A 27,643-nucleotide genomic window follows, 5' to 3' on the forward strand; every position below is an offset into this window, starting at 1 on the left:
GCTCGTGAAAACACAGACAGGCGATCAGTAAGCAGACAAGCTCGTAAAAACACGGACAGGCGAGCAATGAGCATACAAGCTCGTGAACACACGGACAGGCGAGCAATGGGAAACAAGCTCGTAAACACACGGACAGGCGAGCAATGGGCATACAAGCTCGTGAAAACACGGACAGGCGATCAGTAAGCAGACAAGCTCGTAAAAACACGGACAGGCGAGCAATGAGCATACAAGCTCGTGAAAACACGGACAGGCGATCAGTAAGCAGACAAGCTCGTAAAAACACAGGCAGACGAGTAATGGCCATACAAGCTCGCGAAAACACGGACAGACGAATAATGGGCATACAAGCTCGTGAAAACACGGACAGGCGAGCAATGAGCAGACAGCTCGTGAAATCACGGACAGGCGAGCAATGAGCAGACAAGCTCGTGAAAACACGGACAGGCGAGTAATGGGCAACAAGTCGTGAAAACACGGACAGGCGAGTAATCAGTAGACAAGCTCGTGAAAACACGGACATTTGCCCCATCTACTCACCTGTGCTAAACGCATTGGATGTGCTGGCCTATACCGGCCTTGAGAAGTTCCAACAAGCTCAAAACATTGGTAGAATTTACTATTAACGCACAAACGCGCAATTTATCGGTTCTTGAGTTTGGCTGAAGATCAATCGGCAAGCCATCGCTTATTATTTTGTTCAGGTTTTTCCCTGAAAGCTCTGAGACAGTCGTGGAGTTGCCTGAATTCTCAGCCACAATATTGCAAGATAGTTGCCATGTTTGATTGGACTAAAAGAAAAAATCCTTAGTGTTTGTTACACACTATAGTCGCACTAAATAAAATATTATTATTTTTTTAATTTGCTCCCCCCCAAAAAAAAATAAATAAATTAAAGGGTGATAAATAGGATAAGGTCATGCAGAAGACTGTATATTTTTTAGTGTTATCTAAATTTCTTTTAAAAACCTGAAATAGTGCAGGAAGATGCTATTGATGCGTTTTATTCGAGAATTGCCTCTTTTTTTCACTTTCTATCAATTACGTTCCAATTATTCGAGATCGCCAGTTGTCCGGAAGTCTCTGTGAGGCGTTGCATCTTGACCTCTACGAACTACTCCCGAGCACTTTAAGCAGGCTTCAAAGATTATCCCTGTACTTTTAAGCCTTCAAAGGTTATCCCTGTACTTTTAAACCTTCAAAGAGTATCCCTGTACTTTTAAGCCTACAAAGAGTACTCCTGTACTTTTAAGCCTTCAAAGAGTATCCCTATACTTTTAAGCCTTCAAAGAGTATTCCTGTACTTTCAAGCCCTCAAATAGTATTCCTGTAATTTTAAGCCTTCAAAGATTATCCCTGTACTTTTAATCCTTGAAAGAGTATTCCTCTACTTTTAAGCCTTGAAAGAGTATTCCTGTACTTTTAAGCCTTCAAAGAGTATTCCTGTACTTTTAAGCCTTCAAAGAGTATTCCTTTACTTTTAAGCCTTCAAAGATTATCCCTGTACTTTTAATCCTTGAAAGAGTATTCCTCTACTTTTAATCCTTGAAAGAGTATTCCTCTACTTTTAAGCCTTGAAAGAGTATTCCTGTAATTTTAAGCCTTCAAAGATTATCCCTGCACTTTTAATCCTTGAAAGAGTATTCCTCTACTTTTAATCCTTGAAAGAGTATTCCTCTACTTTTAAGCCTTGAAAGAGTATTCCTGTACTTTTAAGCCTTTAAAGAGTATTCCTGTACTTTTAAGCCTTCAAAGAGTATCCCTTTACTTTTAAGCCTTCTAGGAGTATTCCTGTACGTTTAAGCCTTCCAAGATTATCCCTGTTCTTTTAAGCCTTCAAAGGTTATCCCTATACTTTTAAGCCTTCAAAGAGTATTCGACCTGTACTTTCAAGCCCTCAAATAGTATTCCTGTAATTTTAAGCCTTCAAAGATTATCCCTGTACTTTTAATCCTTGAAAGAGTATTCCTCTACTTTTAAGCCTTGAAAGAGTATTCCTGTACTTTTAAGCCTTTAAAGAGTATTCCTGTACTTTTAAGCCTTCAAAGAGTATTCCTTTACTTTTAAGCCTTCTAGGAGTATTCCTGTACGTTTAAGCCTTCCAAGATTATCCCTGTTCTTTTAAGCCTTCAAAGGTTATCCCTATACTTTTAAGCCTTCAAAGAGTATTCGACCTGTACTTTCAAGCCCTCAAATAGTATTCCTGTAATTTTTAGCCTTCAAAGATTATCCCTGTACTTTTAATCCTTGAAAGAGTATTCCTCTACTTTTAAGCCTTGAAAGAGTATTCCTGTACTTTTAAGCCTTTAAAGAGTATTCCTGTACTTTTAAGCCTTCAAAGAGTATTCCTGTACTTTTAAGCCTTCAAAGAGTATTCCTTTACTTTTAAGCCTGCTAAGATTATCGCTGTACTTTTAAGCCTTGAAAGAGTATTCCTTTAAGCCTTAAAAGAGTATTCCTGTACTTTTAAGCGTACAAAGAGTATCCCTGTTCTTTTAAGCCTTCAAAGAGTATTCCTGTACTTTTAAGCCTTCAAAGAGTATTCCTTTACTTTTAAGCCTGCTAAGATTATCGCTGTACTTTTAAGCCTTGAAAGAGTATTCCTTTAAGCCTTAAAAGAGTATTCCTGTACTTTTAAGCGTACAAAGAGTATCCCTGTTCTTTTAAGCCTTCAAAGAGTATTCTGTACTTTTAAGCCTTCAATGTTTATTCCTGTATTTTTAAGGCCTATTCCTGCATTTTCATTTTCTCCTTTACGTTTTCTATCACTTGCGTTCTACATTGTCAGGCACCTGTCAGTCTTTGTAACAAGGTATCGTATCTCGACCGCGTGCTGCTTTTGTTATCAGCTGAGGCACAGCAAGTGGATTTATGGAAATGTTTTGCTTTTTCATCGTCTTTGGTGCCCTGTTCTTGCGTGTGGTGCAATCGAAGTGGACGCGATGTCGGTCACGTGATGATGGGCTAGAAAACCCGCGTCCGCATTTCTCGCAAGTGTAAGGCTTGGCTCCGGTGTGCATGTTGATGTGGAACTTGAGTTCGTACGATTGAGCAAATGCCTTTCCGCAGAAGTGACACACGCATGGCTTCTCTTTGGTATGCGTTCGTCTCACGTGACTGTCATGTGCCGCGTGCGATGCGAACGCTTTGCCGCAGTGTTTACACTTGAAGGGCTTTTCCCCGGAATGTTGCCGGACGTGGGTACGTAGAATGGAAGACGCAGTGAATGCCTTTTCGCAGTACGGGCACTTGTATGGTCGCTCACCGCTATGGACTCTCATGTGCTTGTTAAGACTTGACGACTGCGAGAAGCGCTTGCTGCACACGCTGCACTGATGCGGGCGGTGCTTGTGGTGCACGTGGAGTACATGGATGCGAAGTCGGTCACGCTTCTCGAAGGATCGATCGCAAAGAGTGCACGGGAACTTACGGTCGCCGTTGTCGATGCATCGTGTGTACTTGAGGTGCTTGTCGCGGTAGTACTCGTACGCGAACACTTTGCCGCAGCGCTCGCACGCGAAGCCGTTATTTTCTGAAAGTGTACGATATCAGGAGTGAAAATCACGGTTAAAGTATTGCTTACAAACTATAAGATTTCACACAAATTAAACACAACCAGTCTATACAATTTATTGGTACAACCTGTCAGATGAGCAACTCTTTTCCTATAAAATCGTCTCCTGGACTACAGGAAAAGTAAAAAAGGAAATTCCGAGAAAGAACACCAAGGAGCATCATGCAACACCAAGCAGATAATGCAACGCCAAGGAGCATCATGCAACACCAAGGAGATAATGCAACACCAAGGAGATAATGCAACACCAAGGAGCATCATGCAACACCAAGGAGCATCATGCAACACCAAGGAGCATCATGCAACACCAAGAGGCATCATGCAACACCAAGGAGCATCATGCAACACCAAGGAGCATCATGCAACACCAAGGAGATAATGCAACACCAAGAGGCATCATGCAACACCAAGGAGATAATGCAACACCAAGGGGCATCATGCAACACCAAGCAGATAATGCAACACCAAGCAGATAATGCAACACCAAGCAGATAATGCAACACCAAGGAGATAATGCAACACCAAGGAGATAATGCAACACCAAGGAGCATCATGCAACACCAAGCAGATAATGCAACACCAAGCAGATAATGCAACACCAAGGAGATAATGCAACACCAAGGAGATAATGCAACACCAAGGAGCATCATGCAACACCAAGGAGCATCATGCAACACCAAGCAGATAATGCAACACCAAGGAGCATCATGCAACAATAAGCAACATGATTGGCAAATAGCAAACGATATTAGGCCTGTACTGGATTTAATTAGTATGCTCGCTATCAGAAGCTATTGCCAGTGTGTGAGGTTTCATGAAGTCTTACCGTCATTGCTCTTGTTTTTAACAACTGATTCCTTGCCCTCGGTCTTTAGACTCAGCGGTATTCCCATGTAAAGCTCATAGTTGCTGCCGTACCAGACGAGAAGCTCGGCTCCTCGGTAAATGTCTGCGCATGCCTCGTAGTAGATGTCGCTGCCCTGTTGAATCACCGACATGTTTTGCTCGGTATTACTGTTGGCACAGTTGATGAATTTCATCCAGTTGTTCTGCTCGTCTTGGCCATCGATGTAATAGGATACTTTTTCGTGGGCAAACACCTATTCCACCGAGAAAACAGATTATCAAACAAAATTTGGCCTTCCCTTACGGTACTCTTGATTAAAGGCAAATTTTTGTCTTATGTTTTTTTGTAAGTTTATGCTTTTTGTTTTGTTTTAAATTCAATCTTCAGCAACGCGCTGTGTTGCAGCTCATCAGTGTTTAACTCATGATTTAGCCTGATGATGGGAACCATGTACCTTCGGTGAGCGTTGGTGAGCATTATTAAGGATCAAGCACTATTCAATTAAAACACTGTTTGATGAAATCTCGAAATAACCATTAAAAAAACAAAAGCATACTGTACTCTATTAACAAAATTAAATAAAAAGTGTCAAATATCTTCCCCAAATCAGCCGATAAAAATGGATAATTTCTCGTGCTTTTTATTTTGCTAGGATGACAATCCTGTACCTCTTTGGGATATTCTCATAATGCCACACTTGTCGAAAATCAACCCACATGTTCTTGCTGCCTTCTAACAGTTTCTCTTAAAATGTCACGCCCTTTAGTACCCACCTCCCACATGTGTCTATTGTCAAGGTCTGTCCGAAGATCGTCCGGAAACACGATGCGTCCGGTGTAGGGTCCAAAGCGCGTGCCTCTTGGGATCATCACCTGGCTGCAAAACACGCCCACTTGGGTGGGGTCTGGCTTCCTAAGGATGCTCATCCCACGAGGGACTGTCTGTTCCAAGGACGGCATATCAGCTAAGATAGGACTGCCGCGATAAGGGGATCGCGATAAATGATCTTCTGCGACATAAAAAAAACAATGATAAAACACTTCATCTTCTACAGCATGGTAAAAGCCATTGACATTATGGTTGCTGTCCTTTTTTATGGACTTCGAATAAAATTCAGCCGTTATCCTCCGATCCACGACTCGGAAACATGACAACAGAGTTCTTGTCGTTTGGCGAATATGGGGATCAACTTTTTTAACAATTCTCAAAATTCTCAATATTTATTTCAATACACACTGTAGCAATACATACTGTAGCAATACATACTGTAGCAATACATACTGTAGCAATACATACTGTAGCAATACATACTGTAGCAATACACACTGTAGCAATACACACTGTAGCAATACACACTGTAGCAATACATACTGTAGCAATACACACTGTAGCAATACACACTGTAGCAATACACACTGTAGCAATACACACTGTAGCAATACATACTGTAGCAATACATAATGTAGCAATACATAATGTAGCAATACACACTGTAGCAATACATAATGAAGCAATACATACTGTAGCAATACATACTGTAGCAATACATACTGTAGCAATACATACTGTAGCAATACATACTGTAGCAATACATACTGTAGCAATACATACTGTAGCAATACATACTGTAGCAATACATCCTGTAGCAATACATAATGAAGCAATACATACTGTAGCAATACGTAATGTAGCAACACAGGGAGCTCACCTCTACGGTTTGAATAAATTTAGAGTTGTCTTTTAGCTTTGCGTTGTTGATTATTTTAGTGCGTGTGTGCGTTTGAATCTCTTGTCTACTTTTTCGGCCCCGGGGCTTTCTGGCGCTCTTTCATTGGTGTTATCGGTCTAACGGCCGTCTCGACTGCGAAATGGCTTCCGTGTCACGACATACCAAGAAAAAAGAGACAAGGGATGAAACTCTCGCTAAAGTTTCTGCCACTAGCGTCTGGAGCAGAGGTGGACGAGGTGAAATGAGCGGAAATGGTATTAAAGCGTGACGTCACCTTTCAAAACTCAACGGCAATAGAACCGGCAAAATCTTTGAAAATGGCTTCGGCATTCGACATCGTCAGCTGGTAAGTAACAGTTTTAATTGATGATAATATTATTTCTTCGCATTTTCCTCATACGCAAGGATTCAGGGCAAAGGCACAGGAATAGGTTTAAAATAGGAACAAAATATATTCCATAGAAAAATTCGAATAAAAGACAACTCGTGGAAACAAAGAGAAGTGTAAGACTTACATATTTTTCTTTGAAGAGCTTTTTCCGCGTGTCTCAGTACGAGCGAAACAAGAAAGGGCTGGCGCGATTCTCTTATTATTACGCAAACGGAAGTAGAAGGTTCTTATGCATATACTTCCGTCCACCTCTGCCTCGGATGAAACGGCAGAATAGAGCCAGAGAATGAAATGTTTGCGAGATGCATTATTGTGGACATGAGAACGTATTTATTCATTTTTTAACATGACTAGCTTAAAAAGACATCTTTCTTCTATCGCTGTAGGAATTTTGGGCCGATGAATTTGAGCTAAAGATATTTGTCTGCCGTGTTTTCTAGGGCGGGTAAAAAGAGTTTTATCCCTTGTCTCTTTTTACTAGGTTTCTCGTGACACATCTCGCAGTCGAGACGGCCGTTAGACTACTAACTAATGAGAGAGCGCCAGATAGCACCGGGCACCGAAAAAGTAGACAAGAGATACAAACGCACTCAATGTGTTCTGGCAAGCGTGAATTATTATCTTGCATTCACAGGCAAGCTTCATTCATTTCATATGGAGCTATAATATGTTTATAAAAAAAATAAAAGACGTGAATTCTGTGGCCAATGAGTAACCCTGCTGGTGAAAGAACTCTCAAAACAGCAATGTCTTGTTTAGATATTAATTTGCGCGGCTATTCTAATGAAAATAATCCCTGCCCTATGCTACGTTTGTTAGTTCCTTATTACATTTTGTAATTTCAGTAGAAGATGCACTTTGCCTTGATTATTTCAAGTGTGAGTCTAAGTACGACTTCTAACTATGACGTAAACAAATCCATGATGGTTACCAGAAGGCTTGAGACATGACCCGAAGGAGGTTGACCACTTGACAGTCTAATGAATATTTACACATATGGTGGTTATGTCATTACACCATTCAATGGCGGCTCATGGAAGACTTGTGTCCGTCTTGGAAATCTGTTATCCCTCATTAGACGAGCTGCTGTGTATTGTTTCACGTCCCCAGGGGGTATGTGAGACAAAGCTCAACTAGGGGGTAGTGCTTAACAATCGCGACTTTTGTCATAAACACACCACTTTAGCGGATAGCAGGATGTGAAGAATAAGTGTTTATTACGTAAAAAGTAGAGTAAAATGGTATGCGAATCTAATTGTGCCCTCTTTATAGTGATGGCACTCATTATTCTTTAAGCAATAATCTTAACTACCAACGCCACTTCGGTGATACTTTGCCTAAACTATGGCTATGATTATCAATCTTTTGGGGAGGTTGGTTTTTTTACCATTAGCTATGTTACGCAAAATTGTCTGCGTGTAATATCCACACTTATCTATTTATAAACTTATAAACTTATAAAAAATGTATAAAGTTTAGAATATCAGTAATAATGAAATCTAAATAAGTACACGAAAAGGTTGGCTCGGTGATTTTTGCTGTTGCAATCTATCTAGTTTTCTAATTTCTATTTTATTTCAAGAAACATCGACGAGAACGGTAAATGGCGATTAGCAAATGGACTACGGACCGAAAGAAACCATGGATCTTAAAAAATCTAAATCGTCTAAATATAGAGTAGATATGTATCAATCGTACTATTTCATTAAGTTCATTAATGTACGGTCCCGGCGTGTTTGGGGTTTATTCATGGACTGATGGTATCCATAAGCACCCTTTGGTCTTTTAAGCTTTAAAAAGCTGCCGCATTTGACATTTGCCTTTCGCTGTCTGTTGTTTCCTTTTTCTTTTTTTCTTTATTCCAAACAGCTGAAGCAATCGCTCAAAACACCAAGATCAAGAGCAATCTATTGGCTAACACGCGCCATGGGCTTTCCCTTCCCTGCGGGTTTTCACAAAACCCAAACTCAACCAATAACTCAAGTGCGCTATTTGCTCAACTGAATTGGGCCGATAATAAACAAATCTAGCTGAATGTAAGCGGAAGAATGGATAAATCACTTATTCGAGTACCCCGTGATTACTCAGCGGGCGAAAAAACCATTTAACAGCAACAGCGCAATCGCCAAACCAAACAACCCCGAGGCCACGTTATAATAATACGCGAGCGCTAAGCGTTGTTAGCTCCCCAGGGCATTCTTAGCTCTCACTCTCCACTCTGTGTTATATACAGCACAATACAGATAGCCTACACACTGGCGTGGGGCTCTTAATCTAGTAAGACCCCGAGGGAAGTGTGCGCTCCCCTTGTCATAGTTTAGTTAGTGTGTGAGTAACTTAATTGTCACTATATGGCTTCGGTATTAGACTTGCTCAAGCACTACAAAAGGCCAAACAAATAGAGGAAAGGTATCCATATCTCAGAGAGATAATCGCGGTTACGGTGCATTGTGCTCGTGCGGAGTGGTTTTCTAGAAAGTGGAGTTTGAAAGAAAAGCGACTGATGTGGATGTAAACGGTTCTAATCTAACGGTGATGAGAATGCTGAGAGGATTTCTGATTTGCGTATCATCGATATTCTGTTTCTTTTTTTTAAGGCTTAACTTCCATTTCCATTAAGGCTGAACTTAAAGAATGGTTTCCGTCGCAACAATTTTAATTGTTAACTAGATGCAGTTATTTTCTCTCTGTTTTCCGAATTCGTGCGTTATAATTACGGGTCAGTCTTGTCTATTTAAAGATGTTTCCTACTTCGTTCAGGTTTTCATCAGTTATGACACTGTCAAATATCGAAAAAAGTTTTCTCCCTTTATCTGTTTATATGCTCTTTGAAATACTGGCGCTACCACCGCATCGATTTGCTACGAATTCAAAAATCAAATGAGACTAAATGTTCTCATGACAGAACACACCCGTGTTTAAAAAGAAGGGATTCAGAAATTTGACTTTCTTGTCATGGAAATGACATGCTAAATAAAAACCAGTTAAACTCCGATAAAAAAAAAAAAAACTCTCTTGGACCTTTCGAGCTAAAAAGGGCGTACGAGCCTTCTCTCCAAATAACCTTGCAATATTTCTCCATATTCATAAGGTTTTCTATTCCTCTTAGTTTTTCCTTGTTTTTAGCAGCTTAGAGAACTAGAGTTTAAGAAACGCGAACAAAGGTTTACTCAACTTGAGTCTCTAAATTTTGCACTTTTGACGTGTGGATGTTGTAATAAGAGCTTTGTTTCTGTTCCGACAGCTCTAGCCATGTTTTCTAATTTCCTCCACTTTGATAACATCAAGTCTACTGGATGTCAAATTCGCTGGGTTTCATGAGATAACAACAGGACCGTACACCTACTGTCTAAAGCAAGCACTAAAACAGCCTGAGTATCAGGCTGGCTTGTTGTGGGAAAACCTTTTACTTCTTTGTCATTTTTTGCCATTTAGCCTCATATAAGGAAACTCCCGCTGCCACCTAAGGTTTAACGTCCAGAAATAATACCTAAAAGCTGCAGTTTCTGCTATGAACTAGTTATCGGTGTGTACCTCGTGATAAGAAAATTCGTGATTTATGCCAAAGCCTGAGAAAATCAGTCGAAACATACACTTCCCAGCATATGACGCGATGTCACAACTTCAGATGAAATCAGTTTCGCGCGCTTCGCGTTGACGCTGTTTGAGCGGATTATACGTGTGTCTTTTTATTACTTATTGCGCTTATCTCTCGCTCTATCCGCGATATTAACAAGTTACATCCTAGCTCCTCTTAGACTGCGGACTCATTTCCTCTGCTAATTCTTGTTTATTTTGTAGAAATGGCATCGTACATCGCACAACCAGCGCAAAGGCGATCCCAGTTTTCAGTCAGTTTAAGATTTTCAATCTACCGACGTCGTTTTTTCGATTAAACCTTTCATCGAATCTTAACGAAAAAAAATCAAGTTAATACCGCACTTCGAAGGGTTCCTAAATCATTGCTTTTGAATATGGAAAAATTCCTCGTGAATTTATGAATGGTTCGGATATAGCTTTTCCTCTGCGCTTATTTATACTGTTTTGGATCATGTTCTAAGAGCTTAATCTCAGCATTAATCCCAAAAATCTGCTCTTTACATTTCCCGAGTGTGAAATATCAGCATCAGCATTCCGCGATGGGCGTTTTTCTCGTGGGAGAGTTTCTGACCGCCCGTCTCTCTGAATGCAGTATAGAGGGAAAGCGAGTAAAACAGCATAATAAAACGAAAAAAAAATAAACGCTCATCTGTGCTAACACATCGCTGATGCCGCAGCCAGCCATTTAATAAACTCTTACTATGGAATTTTGTCTCTGTACGGGGTTCCGCTCCCTTGGGCTTTTTGCGCGTCCTTAGGAAGACGGATACTAAGAAGTTAGAGCGCGTTTGAGATAAAAAAAAATAAATAAAACGTACACTCGTAGAATTCTTGCCCAAAAATATGCACAATATCTGTTACTCTAATCGATTTTTTAAAAAGCCTGAGAATGAGAGTTACCTTGGTTCGTGGAGAACATGCTGGATGCTGTCTTACTCGCGCCGTGTGTAAGAGGCGTGTAGAGAGGGCTGTAAATATTGGGGCTATATACCGGCCTTACGTGCGTGTCTGGCGCGTTACGGCCTCGACAAAGTTAACGGCAAATTAAACTGTTTTCAACAGGAGTGCTTCTAACTGTCCCCCTTGTTGATACTGATACATAATTGAAACTTAATCTGCGTTTAGCTTATTATTCATTAGTTCTTATTCTGATGAAGTAGCTGGATCGCTATTCAGCCAAGCAGGTGCTACGCGCGATTGCAATCCGATCCTTGGTGTTTTCCGCGTACTTCGCACCTTCATTGTGGTGCTGCATCAGCGATATTTTTACCGCGCTTTTAAACAACCTTCCACCATCACACTCGGATCTATTTTATACAGTAGCACAGCGAAAAGTGCTTGACGTTTCTTTTTCTCCCTTTTTCTTTTCTTGCGCACAATTGAAATCAATATAGATCACCGCGAGGTATACCGTGAAACATTGATTCTCTCGGGGACTTCTGCGGGAATGATCACGTGACTAACAAATATCTCCTTTCTTTTGTCCCTTGCTAGATGATGATGTACTCCGGTGATTGAAGTGTTTTAATATGGCATGTGGGGCTTAATAGCTATGACCCAAGTATCTTACCTGTTGGGTTTGAGGGATGATAGTTTGTGATTGTTTATTGTAATCCATCTCCCCTGTTAGTGTAACCGAGTAGCACAAAATTACACGTCCTCAATAGCTTTCTGCGAGCCACCAAGGCCATGGATTTTCTCCAGCAAAGATAAGATTTGGTATCAGATTAGTTAATAGCGTTTGAAAGTTGTCCAAGTGATTCAAAAGCCAAGCACGCCCTTTTCCAAGCTAGATCCAAATAGACAGTTCTTACTAAAATTTATTTCCAAATAGAAGCTCAAAGTCATTACTTGTTCGCCTGTAGTCTTAATTGGTTGATCATTTTAGCTGGGACAAATTAAACATAGACTAATGAACGGTCCGAAAATTCTATTGTGTCGTGAAGAGCTTGCTGAGAGCACCGAGGGGATTCTGACCTGAACGCCTTTCGGTATCGCGAAATACACCAAATGAAGGTAATAACATACAGCGAACAGCAAGCTTTCGAGTAGCGCAAGTAGCGGGTGTTTGCGCGCGCACGGACCGAATCTTCTGGCTTGTGTTTGCGAGTGTCTATTTGATCGGATCCAAGAGCCACAACTTTAAAGTGTATGAGCGAGCGGGCAAGAATCATGCTAGAAGTACAAACTCCAAGATTGAGAACTGTTTCTTCTTTATTAGTTAAATAACGATAATTCGCGTAATTACTCTCGCCTTTAGTTTGATAAGAAAGTGTGATTTCATAAGTATAACACCGCGCAGAGTTATTACTTTTGAGTTGACTTAATCACAACAAGGCGTGGTATGGAACTTCGATAGTAAAAGGCAAAAGGAAAGTTAGCATATTGTATTTCCTACCAAGGTATTAATTTCTCATTTTGCAGGTGAAATTCGGCGTTTGTTATGACAAAGCAGCAGGTTTTTCAACCAGCGGCTCAAATTTGTTTGAATCGCCAAAGGGCATGCTGCTTTTCAGCTGTTTTTATTTTCTAAAGTCTGCACGTACCGTTAGAGAAAGAGACAGTTTCAACGAAGCAGTCTTGCCACGCAATCCACAGGGTCCGTAACACGAGAATGGTTTTACTCGTTTTTCTTGTTGTAGAGTTTCAATAAGCATAAATCGTATTTTTAAAGAAATATTTCAAAATAAAGCTCAACTAAAACCCGCATGGCACGCTAGTGAGTTGTTTATAGTTATAAACAAAATTTGCGGTGCTTTTATTGGGGCCATGAATGGTAGAGTTATGAAACTTTGTGTCTCTGTGATTAACGGTAATGGAGAAAAGAACTCGGCCTTTTTATTCCGTCGTGCGTCAAGACTTACTTATTGAACTTGGGATTAATTTGACGACCCGAAATCGATTTGCCTTATGCTTCAGATTGCCCCTTTCCGCCGTTATCATAAGAAGACATAATATATTACATATATATACATATTAAAATTGTACTTCCCTTTTACAGTTGAAAAATTGCATAAATAATATATAGATTTAGGCACTGCCTAAAAGCGGAGCCAGCTGTATTACCCTATTATCATATTGGGAATTTTTGGGCAGTTTAGGGGTATGACCCCCTGAAGAATAGAGCTTCTAGACTAGAATTTCTTTTGAGAATAAAAAAGAGATCCATAATAATAACATTCACCTCAGTCATGCTGTAAAAAGACTAAAGTGCTGTATGCTTAATCCTCCTCCCCCCACTTTTTTATACATGTAACTTGTTTGAAATGTACGGTCCAAGCAGGATTTTATTTTACATCAGCTATTTCTCCAACTGTAAAGAAATTCTGGACCTCCTCCCAATCATCACCAATCTTTTGCAGTTAAACAAAAAAAAACATATTGGTGACATTTTAGTTTAATTTATTAACAGTGCTCTGTGTAGCTTCATTTGATAGACAACTGATACTGAACAGATATTTTCTATTTTACATTTCTATAATCAAATAATCTAGCATATATGTGCCTTGCCATGCACAATATTACTCAGTTCTTTTGTTGAGTACAGCTTTGAAGATCAAGGGACTTCAGCAGATGTTTGCGGCAAGAGAGCCCAACATTTTGCACCCAAAAATACCTATGATGAAAATTTTCAGCCATTTTTAAAACACATTACAGGTACCAAATTGCTGGAGGATGCAACTACAAATCTTCGAGAATACAAATATTTCAATTCACTTTCCTTTTCCTACTTAGTCTAACAGCACAGTTATATTTTTATGAAATGTTAACCTCCCTGTTAAAACCCCAGGCAAAGTTAGCATAGATAAGAAAAGAGAAATCCCATTTGACAGCATCCATTAAGGAGGGGGAGGGCTCCTCCTAAAATAGTCAGATGGAGTTGTTTGTCATTTCTTAAGGCTATGAAATTATGCTAACTAATTTTCCTTAGGGAGTGTTCAAAATGCTTAGAGAAAGAAATTTCTTGACCACACCAAATGTGCTACCTTATGGGGGTATGAATTACTGACCACACGCACGCAAAGTGTTATCCCTTAGGGTTGAGATCGATCATCCTCTTCTGTTTTTATGGGAGTCTCTTTGGGTAAATGGGTATGGTAAACAGCAATTTTACCCAATAGCAGATATGGCGTAGAGACAAAAATAATGTAGGTTCTGAATAAACTTGAATGTATCTATTTTATAATATCTTAAATGCACAAAAGATGCTGGATGGCGAATCAAATTATTGCTACTCATAAGTAGCTTGAATCCCACAAAAGAATGAAAAGAGCATAGCACTTGGGACACCCCCCCCCCCCCCTTTAAAAAGGAAAAAGAAATCACAGTTTTGGTTATTTTAATTGCTAAAATTTTAGGGCAATATCAACCAAACAGGAAAAAAAAAATTTTCCAGGGGCAGAATGCAGATTGATTGAAAAGGAAAATGAAATTTTAAAGGGAAGAAAAAGAAAGCTAAATATTATGCTAAAATATGCAGCTCATCATCCATGTCTTCATTCAGTCTCACATCATGGTTTTTGGGTATTAACAGTTCACCTGAATCAGACAAAAACCGTTCGTTATTACTTCAATTTTCTAATTTTCTTAAAACATGAGAACAAACATAGAGGAAAACAAAGATGATTAGATTAATATCCTTACCAAACAAAAACAGACAGATCAATATATGAGAAAGTAAGAGAGACATTTTGACGTTTTGTGTATTTAACATAAAATTTGGGACAAAAACATAGCATAGACAGGAGAAAAAAAAGAAAAAGACTTTGCAAGATGATTGCGAAATGCTTTTTGTTTTTCCTCACACAATAAAATAAGCTTAATCATAGTTTTACTAACACAACTGTGTAGTAAGTTTCTTTTACGATTAATATCACGCTGGATCAAGCCATTATAATGCTCACAATTGTCAAAACACAAAACGGCGAGTTACGAAACGAAATCATCCGCAGAGATGGCGACTTAAAGTCAGTGCGAGAAATGGCAAAAGCATACGAAGTAGCGAAGGAAGGCAGTGCAATGATAGATACAGGAGACAACGGCCACAATGAACAAGGAAGGGAAGAGTCAGATGTGAAATGAATAAGCAGGCCAGGGCGTTACAGTGGAAGAAACAAAGGTCAGGGTCAAGCTGAAAAACGAGGCCGGTTTCAAGATAAACCGAGGTGCCCGAGGTATGGGAACGAGGCACACCCTCGGGGTATATCATGCCAAGCAAGAAGACAGTACCGGAAGTGCGGAGGTATGAATCACTTTGCAAGAGTCTGCAATGCCACCACGAACCGCAGAAATTACAGACTGGTCAGCCAATTGGAGTCAGATTATGAGAGCGAACTATGCTATGTTGCAAAAGAAGAGGAAAGCTCCGAAGACGTCTATGCGTATCAGATAAAGTCCAACAACTTGACCAGCCCCACTGTCGATCTCCTGATAAACGGAAGCAGCCTGAGCCTGCACATAGACACACAAGCAGATATAACGGTCATCACAGAGAAGCATTACAAGATCATGAAAAACAGTCCACTAGAGCAAACCAGAGTGACCTTGAGAGCATATTCAAGGGAAGAAAAAGGTCCAGCTCTACCATTACTGGGAAAGTTCAATGCCAAGATGTCGAAAGGAGACAGAGAAGTGCTAGAAACAGTGTACGTCGTCAGAGGATAAGGAGACGTGGCGTTACTAAGCCGACAAACTGCCGAGAAGATGGGCTTAATAGAATACAACTTAGCCGCGATCAGCATAAAGAGAGATACCATCGCTGACCTGGTCGAAGAACACAGCGACCTTTTTCAGGGCATCGGGAAGCTCAAAGGAGTAAAAGTCAGACTACACGTAGACCCAGAGGCGAAGGGGGTAGTCCAGAAGCAACGTAGAATATCTATTCCACTGAAAGGGAAGTTTGATGAGCTGCTAAACAGATGGGAAGAAATGGACATTATCAAGGATGTAGGAGATGAGCCGATTACCTGGTACAGCAACGTGGTTATCACACCAAAGAAGGACGGGGAAAGCATCAGAGCCAGCCTGGACATGTTGGATGCAAACCAGCACATCAAAATAACAAGACACGCCATTCCTACACTGAGGGAGCTGGAGACCAGGCTGAACGGTGCAAAACACTTCTTGCACTTGGATATGAATGACGGCTACATGCAGCTTAGAGCTGGCAGAGGAAAGCAGGAAGCTGACCACCTTCTACACGCCAAGAGGGATCAAGCTATTTAAGAGGCTACACTTTGGGGTCAACAGCGCTGCCGAAATCTTCAATGAGGAAGTTCTAAAGGTAGTAGCCCAGGAACCGAATGCCATAAGTATTTATGATGACATCCTGGTTTATGGAACAAGCCAAGAAGAACACGATCGCGCCCTGAGACATGTCCTGAAGCTATGGAGAGACAACAATCTAACGCTCAGCCTAAAGAAGAGTAGATTTAATTTGACGGAGGTTACGTTTTTCGGCAAGGTGTTCACGAGCGAAGGTATCTCCCCAGACCCGAACAAATTAGCAACGCTCAAGGCAGCCGGACACCCATGGTCGGTCTCGGAAGTACGTTCATTCCTATTCTTTGCTGGAGCAAACCAGACTTCAAGGAAGGATCCGCTCAGGTGGCCGCGCCACTCTGGGCACTACTAAAAAAGATGCTGAGTTTCAGTGAACGACAGAGTGCCAACGGTCCTTCGAGCATGCAAAGGCCCTATTGTCTGGTGATACGGTGATGGCTTACTTCGACCCATCGAGGAAGACACGGCTAAAGACAGATGCCGGACCGAACGGAATCGCAGTCACCCTTTAGCAATATGACTCCAGCACTAGAAGATGGAGACCGGTGACCTACCTTTCGAGAGCGCTCACAGACACGGAACAACGATACTCTCAACTGGAGAAGGAAGCAAAGGCAGTCGAGTGGGGGATCCTAACCAACCAAATATATCTGTATGATCTAAAAGACGTATTTGGTGTCAACACGGACCACAAACCGCTAGTACCGCTGTAATCAGGACACAGAAAAACAGCACCTCTCCGCGTAGAAAGAATGAGAGTAAGGCTATAGGGATTCAACTACCTCATCAACTATACACCCGGCAAGAACGCTGGTATGGAGTGCAATGAAGCAGACTACAACTCGAGACACCCCGAGCCAACTAAAAGAGCCGGTGAAGCTTTTTGTCAAGGGGGGATTTGGACTAAAAATTTTCGTCATTATTTTACCTTCGTAACGATTTGGAATGAAAAGATACACTGAAAACAATAAAAAAGAAAGCCCAAGGGGAAGTTTAAACCCCCTACCCCCCCCCCCCCATATACCCACTACTGTAGTTTTCATGTACCACAACTGATTATTCAGAAGAATGTGTTGAAACTAAACTCCACAAATATACCTCCTGTCATGCATTACATATTGGTGCACCCACCATTTGGCCTGTTGGTTTTAGAAACCCTGGATCCACCCATACTGGCTACTCAAAAATTAATGCAATGGAGGCAAATCCTAAATTATTACTGAAAGTGCTTAATTCCAATTTCTAATTTCAAACCAAACCATGTTCATTGACCTATGTTAGGGTTAGAGAGAAATAAACATAACAAAACGTCAATGGGGAGAAGAAAAGGGAGAAATTAATGACTCTATTTAAAAAATATATAACAATAATGCAATAATAGCTTAAATAAGCATATTCCTAACATTCTCCCCTTTCTATTTACCTTTAGTTTTGATATAAAAACTTTTTTTTACAGATTTATTATTGAAAAAAGCACAGTTTGATGTTGTCTTTATATAATTTACCTTGATGTTGTCTTTAAATAAAGTACCTTGCTCCCAGGGGGAGGGGGGGACTTTGAGAAACGGCAGTTTGAGAGACAGGGGTGCTCGACAGCATAATCAATTTTAACCCTAAAGGATAGCACTAAGGGCGTGGTCAATAACATTTCTTACCACAAATAGTTAGCACATTGGGTGTGGTCTAAGGAATTTTTAACCCTGAGAGATAGCATTAAAAAAACAATGCTGGTTTTAAATTGCTGACGGATCCTATATTTTTATGTTACCGACAATAAAGTCGAAAGTATTAACCGATCAGTTGACTTGTGGTTATTGTAAAATACATTTCGAGACACCTTAAAAGATAGCAGAATCGGAAAAATCCTAAAACACACCCTAAGAGATAACAGTTGGTAAGAATTTTATACCGTAAAAGATAGGTCGAGCACCCCCGTCTATCTTTCTGGAGAGTCCCCCACGGACCTTGCTCTAATAAAAAACCCTTCCCTTGATAGAAGTTTCATTAATGTAAACTTGTATCAAAGCTACATTCTGACCAGCTTTGCCCTTGCAAAGAAACAAATGATGGATGCAACAGCATTCCAAAGATAGAATGATATAGTTAGATACACTTCAGATGCCATATGGAAGATTAATCTATCACTTATTACTGGTGATACTCTATCACCAAGGAAATTAAGATCCACAAATATACCACCAGTCATGTCATGCATTAGACTGGGTGCACCTACCCTGTAGGATGGTGGCCTGCTGTTTTTTTTATAGAAACCATGGACCCACATATTGTTGTCATTTCAAAGACATGTCATACCTTTTCTAATTTTCTTAGGGAGTGTTCATTAAATACACCGAGGGGGGAGGGATGATATTGTGGGGGGGGGGTCCGAAAATTTTTAGCCACCAAAAGGGGGGCTCCGAAAAAATAACGGTCCTTTAAAGTAGGGGCTCTAAATTTTTTAGAAGCCATACTTTTTAGCTTAAATATTTACTGATATGATCTAGTTTGTAGCACAAATACAGATTAAATATTAAGCCTTATGACAGATGCATTTAATACTTCTTTATAACTGTCTTTATAAACCATAATAAAGAAGATTCTAGTTACAGCCCTGGACGCACAGAGAAATTAGACAACAAGTAAACAATTGTTTACCAGTGCATGGTTGTTCAAGGTAGTTTTTAAAAATTATCTTAAATATATGCTACAGAAAATTCAACGTGCCTGTTGCTCCATGTTTTTCAAAACAAAAAGCGCGACACGGTGTCCGCTTGCCCGTGGGTGATGATGTAGTTACCGATGTCCGCTTGTCCGTGGGTGATGATGTAGTTACCGATGTCCGCTTGCCCGTGAGTGATGATGTAGTTACCGATGTCCGCTTGCCCGTGGGTGATGATGTAGTTACCGATGTCCGCTTGCCCGTGGGTGATGATGTAGTTACCGATGTCCGCTTGCCCGTGGGTGATGATGTAGTTACCGATGTCCGCTTGCCCGTGGGTGATGATGTAGCTGCCGATAACCGCTTGCCCGTGGGTGATGATGTAGCTGCCGATGTCCGCTTGCCCGTGAGTGATGATGTAGTTACCGATGTCCGCTTGCCCGTGGGTGATGATGTAGTTACCGATGTCCGCTTGCCCGTGGGTGATGATGTAGTTACCGATGTTCGCTTGCCCGTGGGTGATGATGTAGTTACCGATGTCCGCTTGCCCGTGGGTGATGATGTAGCTGCCGATGTCCGCTTGCCCGTGGGTGATGATGTAGCTGCCGATGTCCGCTTGCCCGTGGGTGATGATGTAGCTGCCGATGTCCGCTTGCCCGTGGCTTCTGTTTTTTTTTATGAAGAAACGCCTAATGATTCTGATTTTCTTATCTCTTTTTTGTTTTATGATAATGTTGTCGATATCGTGAGTAATCTTGAGATCCTCGAACCATAGGCCAACGACGCTGAGTTGTATAAGTATCATGGGAGAACTCCTCTACCTCTACTCGCTGCCTTGTTTCGTCGTGCTCTCGTCGTCTGGACGGCTGTTCAGGATCAGAGGCTGATGACGTTTTCGTTGCTGATTTTTCTCTCATGACCATGGATGATGGCGTACCGGTGGAAGGCCGCCTGTCCTTAGGTAATGGCACACCTGGTGACATTCGCCCAGGCTTCTTTGGAAGCGTTTCTGTGTTGATGTGTGCAAAGAGACCATAATACATCCCGTCTGGCAACGATGCTTGCTCGATCGTTGTAGATGATGTATTTGCCGATGACAGCTTGCCCGTGGATGATGATGTAGCTGCCGATGACCGCTTGCCCGTGGATGATGATGTAGCTGCCGATGACCGCTCACTCTTAGGTGACGATGTAGCTGCCGATGACCGCTTACTCTTAGGTGATGATGTAGCTGCCGAGGTTCGATTGGTGGCTGGCTGCGTTGCTTGATTTGCAGAGTGTTCTTGTGTGCTTATATAATCTTGAGACGCGTGGGTTGAATAATCGTCGTGGAAAACTTCTTTCTCTTTCGTTTTCGATATACCAATGTCTCCCTTCTGTCCCTTCTCATCTACTGATGCCTGATCTGAGAATGAGAGACAGGAGAATGGTAAGCGACGAAAAATCCAGTGTATATTCTAGCGAAAAGATTATGCTGCAATAGAACAAGCTGTATATAACCTTTATTTCTTCTTTGCTTGGGGGGAATTACACTGATAGAAAGGCTTGAATGTATTTCTTTGAAACTTGTAGCATGTTTGTGTATCTGTTGTTGCTTTCCTCTGGATCCGCCGAACAGTGATTTGTTCCTGATGAGTAAGAAATGATTCCAAAGCTGGTGAATTTCCTACTTGACAATTACACTCAATGATTATTACTTTGCTCTGTACCGCTTTAAGAGACGTATGGCTGCCGCAATAGTAGTGACGAGCAGAATCGGGAATAAGGCGTAACAGATTTTATCCAAAACGGTGACAAATGTTTCTGTAATCGCAAAAGATCAAAGTTAGAATTTTGTTGATGAAAAACTTAAAAAGGATAGATATAATACCTGTAGTTGGTTTTGACTCTGTTTTGGTTGCTTCTGAAAATCAAACATATGTTGCTTGCATAAGATTCAAGAACCTTTTTAAAATAGATAACATTAGCTGGTGTAGTGTCCTGCATTATTGTTATGTTAATGTAATCACGTGACCAGCAGAAAAGCACATTGAAGTGGGAAGTTAAATATGAAGGACAGGATACCGAACACGGCTTATTTTGTGAGTATCGTTACACTCTTGGTACCTTACACTGGCGACGAGGATCAACAGATCAACGGTTTAAATCAGTATGAAGCTCAACGCTGGACCACGATGGGAAAAGTGGATCGGTCGTCTAGAAAATCTATTCGATATTAAAGATGATAACAGGGAAAGAGCATTGCTCCTTCATTACGCTGGGACAACGGTCTACGACATGTATGAAGCAGAAAAGGGCGAAAGCGAAAACACATACTCAGGAACAAAAGAAATTCTCTCTCAGTACTTCGCGCCCAAGAAAAACATCCAGATGGAAGGCCAGCCAATCACTCGACGAATACATCACAGAATTAAGGAAGCTTGCAAAACTTTGTGAATTTACGGACACTGACGAGTTATTCAACATTGCCGCTCTTCAAGACTGCGAAAGAGAGCACTGCGTGAACCGGACAAAACTCTGAAAGACATCATCGAAATCGGAAGATTTCGGATCGGAAGCTAGAGTTATCTGATCTGCATACTGCAGCCATTGAAGATGAATCGGTCAACGCCATCAAAGAATCTACGAATGTTCATAGAAAGTCAACTAACAAGCCAAGAAACGAAAAGTCGACGCTGCGCAAACAACCCGTCAAACCAGCACGATCAAACAACTGCGGCGGATTTTATTCTTATACTACAGAATGTCCAGCTAAAGAAAAGATTTGCAATTATTGTAAGAAGCCCAACCACTTCAAGTCCGTCTGCCGAAAACTTCGCCGAAGGAATCAAGTAAAAGCGCTTGAAAACAACACAACACAACAAAACGATCGACACAGATCAAACTCGGATGACAGCTTGATATACAGCATAAACACTCGCGAATCGGTCAACGCCTTAAAAAAACCCTCTACCAGTAACCGATTAAAGGTCAACGACACTTAAGTATGACTCCTAATAGACACGGGTTCTACAGTTAACATAATCGACAAGGAAAAGCACAAAAAAATTGGAAGCCCAAATCTACGAAAACACAAGCGCGCCAACATATTTGCATATGGCGGCAACCAAGGGAGTGCGCGTGACTGGAGAGTGTGACCTTGTTATCGAAACAAACCACTTTATAAAATGTCATGAATTTTACGTCGCTAAAGGAAGCTACGGATCACTTCTTGGATATTCAACTGCAAAGGAACTTAATCTTGTTAAGATTACACAGCACATCAAAGACATGCCATCTACATTGAAATATCCTTATCTATTTGACGGAATCGGTAAACTCAAAGGAACAACAGTGAAACTACACATTGACAACACGGTAAAATCAATAGCACAGAAACCGCGGAGAGTACATTTTTATCTTAGAACCAAGGTACAACAAGAAATAGAAAAACTTGAAGAACAAGACATAATAGAGAAAGCACAAGAATAGCCAACGCCATGGATTTCACCCATTGTTATCGTGCCTAAAAAAGATCTAAACGAAGTACGAATTTGTGTCGACATGTGTAAAGCAAACAAAGCTATTATTCGTGAACGACACCAAATGCCGACAATCGACGAGCTTACTTCAGACCTCAACGGAGCATCTGTATTCAGCAAAATTGATTTAACCTCAGGCTACCACCAATTAATAGAGTTAAGCCCAGAGTCCAGATCAATCACAACCTTCAGTACACATATCATATTATTTCAATAATATATAGATTTAGGCACTGCCTAAAAGCGGAGCCCGCATTGAACACTTTTTGAGGTAGTTTTAGGGGAGCAAGGGCTGTACCCCAATTCCTGGTATGAAAATGGATGTCAAGTTGTCAAGAGTCTAATGGTAAGTTCTTATGTCCCTTCATAGAAGTTCGATTATGGATTTTTCTTTAATGCAAAATAACATTCTGACAAGCTTAGCCCTTGTGAAGAATATGTCATGGATGTAAAAGCATTTAAACGATTCCAAAAATATAGTTACAGACAGTTTAGATGCCATCCTTTATTGGACTGATTATTCAGAAATGTGTGTGGAAATCAAAATTAACAAATATATCTTCTGTCATGCATTACATATTGGTGCACCCATCCTTTACCATATAGTGGCCTGTTGTTGGTGGCCTACTCCAAAATGAATGCAATGGAGAAAAACAGATTGACTTTGGAAGCAAATCCTAAAAAATACATCTAAGTCATCACTGACAATGCTTAATGCTAACACCTATTTCAAACCCAACGAGTTTATGAATCTATGTTTGGGGTAGAGAGGAAACAGCAAAGAATATCAATTGCATTAAAAAATAGTTGACGGGGAGAGGAAAGAAGAAATTGACACGGCTTGAAAGGTTTGATAAAAAACATATTACAGTAAGGCAAATAATTGAGCACTTTCTTGACATTTCACTTTTCCCCTCATCTTAAGGTTGATATAAAACTGTTTTGTTTATAGATTTATTTTTTAAAAAGCACAAGAATGCTGTTAGTGTTATATAATTTAAGTATCTGCCCTCAAAAACCCTTCCCTTCATAAAAGTTCTGGTAATGTACATTTGTATCAAAGCTAAATTCTGACAAGCTCTGACCTTGTGAAATAAAGGGATGGGTGAAACAGCATTCAAAAGATAGAATAGTATGAAGCACAAGGATGTTGTTAGTGTTGTATAATTTAAGTATCTGCCCTCAAAATCCCTTCCCTTCATAAAAGTTCTGGTAATGCGGTACATTTGTATCAAAGCTAAATTCTGACAAGCTCTGACCTTGTGAAATAAAGGGATGGGTGAAACAGCATTCAAAAGATAGAATAGTATGAAGCACAAGGATGTTGTTAGTGTTGTATAATTTAAGTATCTGCCCTAAAAATCCCTTTCCTTCATAAAAGTTCTAGTAATGTACATTTCTATCAAAGCTAAATTCTGACAAGCTCTGACCTTGTGAAAAAAATGGATAGGTGAAACAGCATTCAAAAGATAGAATAGTATGAATGGACATAGTTTAGAAGCCATACTAAAGTTTTCATGTACCACTTAGTTGTGATTTCCCATCCCCATGGAAATTAAAATCCACAAATATAATCCATTACTGGATAGTAATGCATTATATTCTGTTGCATCCACCATTTAGAATGGTGGCCTGCTGTTTTTTTTTAGAAAAAGTCTGGATCCAGCCATTGTAACTCCCAAAGAAATGCAATACGAAACAGACTGACTGGGAAAGCAAATCTAAAAACAAGATATAAGTAAATGTGCTTAATCACTATTTCTAATTTCACACCAAATCTGTTCATTAATATCGGAGCCAAGCGCGGCCGCAGGCCGCGCGCGTAGCCCCATAGGCATAGAAATATGGTATAGGTATGCGACTTGGTTTTTGTGGTCATCGCGCGGGTACCCTGTGGTGTCACTCGCCAGCCAGCCAGTCAGTCAGTCAGCCGCGCGACTCCCAGGCCCCACTCGGCCCCGAAATGGCGACTAAATACAAGCACGGAACAAGGGAAAAAGTTCTTGTCGGTTATGCGATGATTATTTATTTTGCCTCAAATTTTGTGACTTTAAGGATAAAGTCAACTAGAGGAGATCTACTAACATTCATTCACGCCAAGATTCATCTGGGTTTAGCTAGTAAATTTAAGCAAGTAACAGTCCACATTAACAGAACCACAAAAAAGCGACCAAAAAAAAAAAAAAAAAAAACAAGGTGAGTTTCGGACGACGATTTGTATTGTCTATTGAGGATATGACAGTTATTAGGCTTTTTGTTGTCCTTTTTGTATGCTTTGAGAACGCGAGTACTTAACTTAGTAATCAAATTATTTGAGCATAAAGGTTTTGTTTTGACATTCTTCGTTTTATCTATATTCTTGATTGTGTTGAATAAAATACAATACAACAAAAACTGGAATTCGTCTTTAATAAAACTTCTTCAGGGCAGATTGATTGTGTTGAGATATTTCATAAAGGCTAACCAATATCGTGTTGCATTTGTCAAATACTGCTAAAGAAGACCGTTCTTGTCTTTATATCCTGTGCTCTTAGTCCTAAGAAGATAAATATCCTTAGAAGATACAGCAGCTTTTTCAACTTACAAGAGAAATTTTCCTTACCGAGGATAAAAAAAACCTATTTTCAATATGTATTGTTGTTATTGTCTGCATCTTGCATCTCATGTGTTTATTTTTTTTTTCAAATAATTGTAGAAAATTAGTTAGATTATAAATGGCTTGATAAAAAGATTGTTTTGAAAGAAATATTAAATAATTGTTTTCACTCTTTTATGAACCAGGAACTACCTGAGGGCCAAGATGAATGCTAAAGACTAGAAGACATGAGAATTAAAAATCATGTCTTGAAGAGAACAGTAGGATGTTCTTATTACTAGTCATTTGATACCCCCCACACCCATGGTCCCAGAGAAGGGTGGGGGATTAAACTTTAATAAAAGCCTGTTTCCAAGTTTCCGAGTCAAAAACAGTCAATACCACCACCCCTCTTGACATATTCTGGTTAAAAAGTGGTCTAAAACCCCACATTAACCCCTTCCATAAGGGAGGGGGGGGGCAAATTACTAGTTCATTACTATGTGATTCAGGAGTACACACTCATAGGTTTTTTTAGAACAAGATACTTATAAAATATAAAACTAAAAACAAACTTTTGCTTTTTAAATAATAAATCTGTAAAGAAAACAGTATTCTATCAAGCTAAAGATAATGGGAAAGGGGATATTTTAGAAAAGTACTGAATATAATTATCACATTATTGTTATTATATTTTCTTTTCAAACATTTAAAAGAGTCATATTTCTTCCTTTTTCTTCTCCCTGTTGACTATTTTTATGCAATTGATGCTCTTTGCTATTTCCCCTCTACACCAAAAATAAATTAATGAACAGATTTGATTTTTAAATTAGAAATTTTCATTTATTACTTTCACTTATATTTTCTTTTTAGGATTTTCTTTCCAAGTCTCTTGCCCATTACATATATTTTAAATGTTTAGATTTATTTCATTGGAATAGTTAGATCCAGGGTTTCTCAAAACACAAAAATATAATGCATTACTGGATGCATATTTGTAGATATTAATTCCCATGGGGATGGAAAATCACCACTTAAAATGGTACATTAAATCTTCAGCATTGCATCTTATCAAAAATTGTGTCTGACACTATATTCCATCTTTGAAATCCTGTTTCATCCATTGTTCTTCGCAAGAACAAAGCTTGTCAGAATGTAGCTTTACAAATGTACATTAATGGAACTTTTATTAAGGGGAAGGGTTTTTTAGGGCAAGATACTTAAACTTTATAACACTAGCAACAACCTTGTTCTTTTTCAATAATAGAATTCTGTTCACATAGCTTGGATAGCAAATCATTAACACTATAATTAATATGATTAATAATTAGGAATAATTGATAATCATTTTAACCCATTGACTCCTGGAATAATAGCGCGCGGGATTCTCCCTGTCCCTGGGTAAATTCCGACTTTTCGCATGAATGCGCGAGTACAAAACAAAACACATATGCGCAGTAAATATTGAGACACTGTATAAGGCCAAAATAACTTTTATTGGCCCTGATTTTCGCCAGAACGTGGTCAATCAGCGGCTGAATCTTGGAGAGGCGGTTGAACCCCGGACTTCCACTCGGTCGCTCGTTCGTCGGGTCGTTGAAGTTAAGGTAGGCTGAAATTTCTTCAAATCGGTTCTTGATCATATTATTCTGAAACCTTTGATTGCCAAAGAACACATCACTGTCCCAGTACATGGCGATTGTCGGCATATCTACGATTCCCATGATGATGCTTAGTCCAGGAAACCTTCAGTTCCGCGAGCGTTGGCTTCTCGAACTTTTTCCATTTCGCGTCGCTCATCTTCTGCTTTGCGTAGCGGTTTGTTTCGGTCACAATTCGGGCTAAAACTTCATCGTCGAAGACCGTCGAAAAGTGGTCTTTGGCCTTGGGATCTTGAGGAAGGACGACATTTACTCCTGAGGGCGAAGTGAAAGGGCGAACGTCGACAACACGGAGGTTTTCGGAACATTCTTCTTCGGGCGCATCAGAATCGTCTGAGTCTTCTCCCGGATCAGAGATCTCTTCAAGCTGTTCTTCATTTTCGCTCTATTCTCCGCCGAATTCGAAGTCCGAACCGTTTCGAACTACCGCTTCGAGATCCTTGTCCTCCAAACCGGCAAACTCCACTACTTCATCCGAGTCATGTCAGTCACGAAAGCAAAAATTCCGAATCTGAGCGAGCTGCTATTTCGCTACGAAAGGTCGAAGGGCCGCGCGTGCGACTTGTCACACTTCAACGAACTCATTGTGCTATTGTTAGGTTGCTAGGATATGCGTGCTAGGGCTCATTTGATTGGCCAATCAGGTACAGGGGAAGCTACAAAATCACTACTAAAGGGGGAGGGGTAAAAGAGGCATTTTTCTCGCAGCCGGTACAGGCCGGTTGAGGGAAAAAAGCAGGTTTTTCCGACGGCCGGTACAGACAGTTTCAGGGGTCAATGGGTTAAGTATCCATAGTTGCGAGG

General features: G+C 40.3%; 2 protein-coding genes across 7 annotated transcripts in view; both read right to left on the reverse strand.

Moving 5' to 3' along the window:
- Positions 1-914: 914 nt before the first annotated feature.
- On the reverse strand, positions 915-11,328 carry LOC5513144 (PR domain zinc finger protein 14). 3 transcript variants are annotated; one of them, XM_001633398.3, is made up of 4 exons: positions 11,042-11,328; positions 5,195-5,430; positions 4,401-4,674; positions 915-3,532 (listed from the first exon to the last, which is right to left on the reverse strand). In XM_001633398.3, exons 1-4 carry the CDS (start codon positions 11,058-11,060, stop codon positions 2,796-2,798), a joined length of 1,266 nt encoding a protein of 421 aa, XP_001633448.2. In that variant the 5' UTR covers positions 11,061-11,328; the 3' UTR covers positions 915-2,795. The 3 variants fall into 3 exon arrangements, with proteins under 3 accessions (XP_001633448.2, XP_048579517.1, XP_048579516.1); XM_048723560.1 differs by lacking the exon at positions 11,042-11,328 and adding an exon at positions 6,666-7,029; XM_048723559.1 differs by lacking the exon at positions 11,042-11,328 and adding an exon at positions 6,130-6,287.
- Positions 11,329-18,953: 7,625 nt separating this feature from the next.
- The window catches only part of LOC5513157 (fibropellin-1), a 56,148-nt gene continuing 47,458 nt past the window's right edge, over positions 18,954-27,643 (reverse strand). For all 4 annotated transcript variants that reach the window (XM_048724183.1, XM_032382688.2, XM_032382687.2 and 1 more), the window contains 4 exons: positions 20,953-20,985; positions 20,792-20,885; positions 20,583-20,710; positions 18,954-20,487 (listed from right to left, as the gene is read on the reverse strand). In XM_048724183.1, the coding sequence (XP_048580140.1) occupies positions 19,790-20,487; positions 20,583-20,710; positions 20,792-20,885; positions 20,953-20,985 (953 nt within the window). In that variant the 3' untranslated portion in view covers positions 18,954-19,789. The remainder of the gene's footprint in view (positions 20,488-20,582; positions 20,711-20,791; positions 20,886-20,952; positions 20,986-27,643) is intronic.

This window comes from Nematostella vectensis, chromosome 2 (assembly GCF_932526225.1).
Source record: "Nematostella vectensis chromosome 2, jaNemVect1.1, whole genome shotgun sequence".
Classification (NCBI taxonomy): Eukaryota; Metazoa; Cnidaria; class Anthozoa; order Actiniaria; family Edwardsiidae; genus Nematostella; species Nematostella vectensis.